A 7,077-nucleotide genomic window follows, 5' to 3' on the forward strand; every position below is an offset into this window, starting at 1 on the left:
AGACAGAGAGAGACAGAGAGAGACAGAGAGAGACAGAGAGAGACAGACAGAGAGAGACAGAGAGAGACAGAAGATAGTGACCAGCAAGTACAGATGGCTGTTTGCTGAGAGCACACTGGGAGCACCGTGCACAGTTCCGGTCTCTATATCCCTCAGTTAGACCCACACTGGGAGCACTGTGTACGGTTCCGGTCTCTATATCCCTCCGTTAGCTAACACTTTGGGGGAGGTGGGGGATACTGTGCACCTACTCACATGCGTGGTTGAGGGAGGGAGTGGGGCAGATGGAGCAGGACAAGAGATCAGCTCTAAGATCAGCGAGCACAGGGATAGATGCAATGGGTTGAGTGGTGTGACTGCAGGCAGGAAAACAAGTTGTCAAGACAGAATTCGAGTGCTCTCCTGACCAGAGGTGGCTGGGTGGGGGGTGGAGAAAGAGGGGCCAGGAGGGAGATTCTCCTTCCCGATAGCCTCAGGCTTGGTCTGTCTTTCCACACTCACCCCTTCCCGGAATCCATCAAACTTGCAGAGGTTGCCATTCTTCAGTTGGAGCCTGATGCCATAACCCCTGGCAACACGACGCCACACGCCATCACTGACGTCTGAGGCTTGGACACTGTCCACTTTCCCGGTCTTACTGTTCTTAAAGACAATTGTCTGACGGCTCAGACGCAGGCGTCCATCGATCTGCATGGGGTTGGGAGTAGCAACAGCTCACAGGTTACAACACAATCCTTTACAGAGATCTCCCTCCTCACCCTCACCACCAGGAAGTAAGAGACTTCAGGCAGGGCAGTGAAGGTGGTGTTTGGTATGCTGGCCTTTATTGTTCCATGAATCGAGCAAATATAGCGGTTGGGAGATTATGTTACAGCTGTACAGGACACTGATGAGCCCAATTTTGGAATACTGCATTCAGTTCTGGTCTCCCTGCTATAGGAAGGATGGTGTGAAACTTGAAAGGGTTCAGAAAAGATTTACAAGGATATTGCCAGGTTTGGAAGGTTTGAGCTACAGGGAGAGGCTGAATAGGCTAGGGCTATTTTCCCTGGAGTGTTGGAGGCTGAGGGGTGACCTTATAGAGGTTTATAAAATCACGAGGGGCATCGATAGGGTAAATAGACAAGGTCTTTTCCCCAGGGTGGGGGTCTCCAAAACTGGAGGGGCATTGGTTTAAGGTGGGAGGAGAAAGAGTTAAAAGGGACCTAAGGGGCAACTTTTTCCACACAGAGGGTGGCGCGTGTATGGAATGAGCTGCCAGAGGAAGTGGTGGAGGCTGGTACAATGACAACATTTAAAAGGCATCAGGATGGGTATATGAAAAGGAAGGGCTTAGAGGAATATGGGCCAAATGCTGGCAAATAGGACCAGATTAATTTAGGATAACTGGTCAGTGTGGACGAGTTGGGCTGAAGGGTCTGTTTCTATGCTGTACACCTGTATGACTTCAGGTCACGTGCAGCCTCTCTGATAGGGTTTTCCGTCGAGCACAGAAGGCTTAGGGGGAGATGTTCAGTATCATGAGGGGTCTCCCCTGGAGTGGGGTAGGGTGCTGAGAGGAGACTATGGGACAGAGATCAGGAGGTGGTCATTGTGCAAATTTCCAGCTCAGGGATCTCACCACACCAAGGGCAGATGTGACCCCATTCCCCATTCAAAGGGAGGTGATGACCTAGTGGTAGTATCGTGAGCCAATTCATCCGGAGACCTGGAGTCAAATCCTGCGACAGCAGATGGTGGTTCATCCGGTTCTCTAGTCTCCTTCAGGGAAAGAAATCTGCCATCCTCACCTGGTCTGGCCTACGTATGACTCCAGACCCACAGCAATGTGGTTGACTCTCAACAATTAGGATCAGGCAACAAATGCTGACCCAGCCAGTCATGCCCACATCCCATCAATGAATCCAAAAAAAAAAATCTAATATCGTACCGCGCCCCCCATCGAATATCACCCTGTTTCACCCTATCACTGTATCTTCAACCACCTCCTCCCACCAAAGGCAGGTACTCATTTCTGTACAGTCCTGACGTTGAGGTTTCCTCTCCAGACACCAACCCCCCCCTCCCCATCTTGCGAGTACATACCATTGTTCCTTTCAGCTCCTGGTAGATGTCATTGTATTCGAGGATGTCAGAGCTCGCCATGTTGCCCTATATGGGAGAGGGTCCCACCTCGTATCAGCAGCTGTACAGTCAGGCTGCCGGCTGGGCGATCGCTGGCTCACCTCGCCGGCCGGGCTGTTGGGCTGCAACGTTGACAGAGTAGCAGCAGCGGGCACTGGGCAGCGGCTGCTACCTGCTCCTTTCACTGGTGACCTTTTGCCCGAGGGCCTCCTTGGCTGCAAACCAAAGGCCTGTTTGTCTCTCTCCCACTGGGCACCCAACGATCCCCGGTCTGTCTCTCTCCCACTGGGCACCCAACGATCCCCGGTCTGTCTCTCTCCCACTGGGCACCCAACTACAAACGGTCTTTCTCTGCCTGGGCTCTAAGCACCTGCTGGTCAGCCAACGGAGACTGTCCGATCCTGGGCAAGCCCCTGCTCCAAAACACTGGGTTCCCGGTCTCCCTGCGCCTCTCGGCTCAGTGGCCCGGAGGCCTCCTCCTGCTGGGCCTGGTACACCCTCTGGCCTGGGGAGGGCCTGGTGACCCCCTCTGGCCTAGTGACCCCCTCTGGCCCGGGGAGGGCCTAGTGACCCCCCCCTCTCGGGAGGGGGTGGCGAGGTCGCCGCCCGCCGGGCCAAGTGACCCCCTCTCGCCCGGGGAGGGCCTGCCCAAAGCCAGCCGTTTGTACCCTTCTCCCCCAGACACTGCCCTCCTCCCCGAGCTGTCCCACCCCGAGCCAACAAGACACCCCCTCCCCCAGACCCAGACGATGCAGGAGGAGACGCTGCCACTCGGCCCGGAACTGTCCCGCTCCCGCTTCTACCCGCCGGCACCACGTGAGCGCCAAGAGCGGACCGGAACCAGAAACCGCCGACCTCCCGGCCGTAAACACGATGGGGGTCACATGAGCGCGGGACCGGAACCGGAAACTAATGCAGGCGGCTCACCCAACACAGATGGTCACCGAAGCGCCGCCCCAGACCGGAACCGGAAACTAATGCAGGCGGCTCACCCAACACAAAGGGTGACAGATGCGCGGCCCCAGACCGGAACCGGAAACTGAACAGCGGGTTTAGGCTCGAGGGAACATTTATAAAAAGTTTTTTTTTGTACATTTTATCTATTTCTTTCTCTCTCTCACTCTGGCTCTTTCTCCTCATCACTTAAAGTGGAATTAAAAGCCGGAGTAGTCCCTCTGGTTTATTTTCCTCTTCATGACCTTCCTTCCCGCGCTCAGGTTTGGGGGGTCAGAGGTCAGGTAGAATATCGGAATTTTATTAAAAAATTAATAAACAACAAAAATAAAACAATTAATGATCATAAATAACAGTAAATAATAAACAATAACATATAGTAAATGACTAAAGATGACGAATAACAGTAAACAATAACAAATGTACAATGAATGATAATTAAAATAAACAAAAAAAGTGAACAATAAATATTGATTCATAATTTTAAATAATAGATAATGAATAAACAATAAACAAAATAAATATATAGCAAATCGTGAGATAGTCATTAATTGTAAATAATAAACAGTAAATATGATAAATAATAATTAATGGTAAATAATAAATATACAGTAGTGTTTATTAATATTTGTAAATAATACACTAAGAAATAAATAATCAGCAAATAACATACAATAACTTAATTCTAAATAATTAATAATGGTAAAATGAATGAATAAAGACATATCGTACAATAATTATTGAGTATATAAAATATAGTAAATAACAAATAATTATCATAAATCATTCAATAAATGCAGGGTAAATAATGATTAATGACAAAATTAATCATAAATAACAAAAATAATTAATGAATAGTGATTAATGAGTAATGATCATAGATAATGAACAGTGAACAAATACATAGTAATATAATGAATAATGGTAAATAATACCTGTAAATAATTAATTAAAAAGTCAATAGCACTAAATAATAACAATTACTAAATATACAATATCAAGAATATATAATAAACAAATAATATACAGAGTCCTACAGCTGTACAGTACAGAAACAGACCCTTCGGTCCAACCCATCCATGCTGACCAGATATCCTAAATTAATCTAGTGCCATTTGCCAGCATTTGGCTCATATCCCTCTAAACCCTTCCTATTCATGTAACTATCCAGATGCCTTTTAAATGTTTTAATTGTACCCGCCTCCACCACTTCCTCTGGCAGTTCATTCCATACACACACCACTCTCTGCATGAAAAAGTTGACCCTTAGATCCCTTTTAAATCTTTGCCCTCTCACCTTAAACCAATGCCCTCTAGTTTTGGATTCCCCCACCCTGGGGAAAAGATCTTGACTATTCACCCTATCCATGCCCATGATTTTATAAACCTCTATAAGGTCACCCCTCAGCCTCTGATGCTCCAGAGGAAAAAGCCCCAGCCAGTTCAGCCTCTCCCTACAGCTCAAACCCTCAAACCACAGCAACATCCTTGTGAATCTTTTCTGAACTCTTTCAAGTTTAACAATATCCCTCCGATAGCAAGGAGACCAGAAATGAGCGCAGTATTTCAAAAGTGGCCTAACCGACATCCTGTACAGCGACAACGTGACCTCCAAACTCCTGTACTCAACACACTGACCAATAAAGGCAAGCGTACCAAACGTCTTCTTCATTACCCTGTCTATTTGCGACTCCAGGAACTATGAACCTGCACTCCAAGGTCTCTTTGTTCGGCAACGTTCCCCAGGACCTTACTATTAACTCTATAAGTCCTGCCCTATTGAACAATGCTAAGCAACAATAAATATTTATAATAATGAACAATAAATATAAATGAAAACAGTAAGAACGTCCTAAATTTTAAATAATGGCTAACAATACAGATGTGGTAAATTCTAGTAAAGGATAAACAAATACATAGTAGACAATAAATAGAAAAAATTAAATGTTAAATAACAATAAATAATATGCAAGAAATGAATTACAAATAATAAATGTTAAAATATACAAAATAAATAACATGAAATAATAAATAATTATGAACAGTAACAAATATTTAACACTATTAAACAAGTATCTAATAATAATTATTACCAACAATAAGTAATGGACAATAAATAATAGACAATAAATAATAATAATGACATTGAATAACAAACAATAAACATTAACTTAATAGTAAATAATGATGAAGTGACGTGTGTTGTAAATTACGTTCCATCTCTAGGAGCAGGGACCTCATGGACAGACCCTCACATAAGTGAGTTCTACTCCACAGAACCCTTCTCTTCCTATGTTGACTCAATTTTTCTCCCCTTGTTCAGCCCCTTCCCACTTACATCCGCAATTCCTCTGATGCTTTATGTCAGTTTCGGAATTTCCAGTTTGCATGCTCCAGCTGCCTCCTCTTTCCCATGGACATGCAATCCCTTTACACATCCACACCCCCACCAGGATGGTCTCAGGGCTCTCTGCTTCTTCCTGGAGCAAAGGCCTGAACCGTCCCCACCCACCAACATCCTCCTCCGCTCATCCTCACCCTCAACAACTTCTCTTTCAACCCTCATTTTCTTCAGGTCAGAGGGGTGGCCATGGGTACCCGCATGGGCCCTAGTTATGCCTGTCTCTTCATGGGGTACGTGGAACATTCCTTGTTCCAGTCCTCTTCCGGCCCCTACCCGCAACTCTTTGTCTTGTATATCAATGATATCATCAGTGCTGCCTCCCTCTCTGGTCCAGAATTGGAAACGTTTAATCTATTTTGCTTACACTTTCCACCCAACCCTCACTTTCACCTGGTCCATCCTGCCTTCCCTCCCTCAACATCTGTTTCTATTTCTGCGGACAGACTGGCCACTAATATCCAAGTACAAACCAACCAACTTCCACAGCTACCTGGACTATACATCCTCACACCCTGGTTCCTGTAAAGACTCCATTCCATTCTCCCATTTCCTCCATCTCTATCGCATCTGTTCTGGACCAATCAAAACAAATTTCCGGTTCAATGGTCACCCAGTTGTCGTGGATGTTGATACCGTCACAGAGTCATCAGTGATTGCAGAACCAGTCTTTAACAAGGTCCGCTCTGGACTCCAACCCTTAAATTTGTGCAAACCCTTGGCCAGACTGAGAAGATGTGCTGGGGAACTGTCACAAATTAGGTTACGACTTCGGTTCCAGTCTCCTATGATAAGCAGTTGGTGCAGTTATCACTGATTGTAGTAAAAAGTTCAGGCCCAAGCTTGATGGGGGTGAAATTGTTTGAGAAAGATCCATCTTGATTGGCTCACATTTTTCGATTGAAAAATGGCTTCCTGAGTGAAGTCCTAACTAAACATCCAGAAATTTTTCAGGAAGGTCCAGGGACTGTCACAGGAGCCAAGGCAAACTTACATATTGACCAGGAAACAATCCCACAATCCTGTGAGGGCCCACCTGGTGCCACCTGCCTTACGGGTGAAAGTAGAGGCAGAAACCAAGAGGCTGGGAAGTGAGGGAATTATTAAACCAGCCCAGGGTGTGGAATGGGCAGCACCGGTCGTGCCAATTGTGAAGCTTGATGGGTCGGTTCACCTTTGTGGATAAATACCCAATCTCCCGCAGAGAAGATTTTATACGCAAAGCAGGCACAGGATAGGGGGGAGCTACACCTACTGCAATTGCGACTAGATAAGGAGTCCCAGAAATACGCCACAATTAAAAACCATACGGGTTTGTACCAATACACGAGGTTGCCATTTGGGGTAACATCAGCCTGCATCCTTTTCTAACGGACCATGGAGAACATTTTACAACGTCTACCCCAGGTTGCCATTTACTTGGATGGCGTGCTAATAACAGCGAAGATCAATAAAGACAAAGCCCTTAAATGTTTCCCCTAGGTGGGTGTAATAGTAACCTCCTTGCGCTACAGAGTCGACCAGACCGGGTTACACCCATTGGAAGATAAAGTGAGGGCGATCAGAGGTGCTCTGGCTCTCTCGTCTGTACCAGAGCA

General features: G+C 46.2%; 1 protein-coding gene across 1 annotated transcript; it reads right to left on the minus strand.

Annotated features, from left to right (window-relative positions):
* Positions 1–378: 378 nt before the first annotated feature.
* On the minus strand, positions 379–2,708 carry LOC109938678 (FACT complex subunit SSRP1-like). The gene is made up of 2 exons (XM_020537023.2): positions 2,086–2,708; positions 379–687 (listed from the first exon to the last, which is right to left on the minus strand). The coding sequence occupies exons 1-2, from the start codon at positions 2,143–2,145 to the stop codon at positions 379–381; spliced, it is 369 nt and encodes a 122-aa protein (XP_020392612.1). The 5' UTR covers positions 2,146–2,708.
* Between the last annotated feature and the right edge of the window lie 4,369 nt (positions 2,709–7,077).

Source organism: Rhincodon typus, unplaced genomic scaffold (genome assembly GCF_021869965.1).
Source record: "Rhincodon typus isolate 14 unplaced genomic scaffold, sRhiTyp1.1 hic_rhity00003167, whole genome shotgun sequence".
NCBI classification, from domain to species: domain Eukaryota; kingdom Metazoa; phylum Chordata; class Chondrichthyes; order Orectolobiformes; family Rhincodontidae; genus Rhincodon; species Rhincodon typus.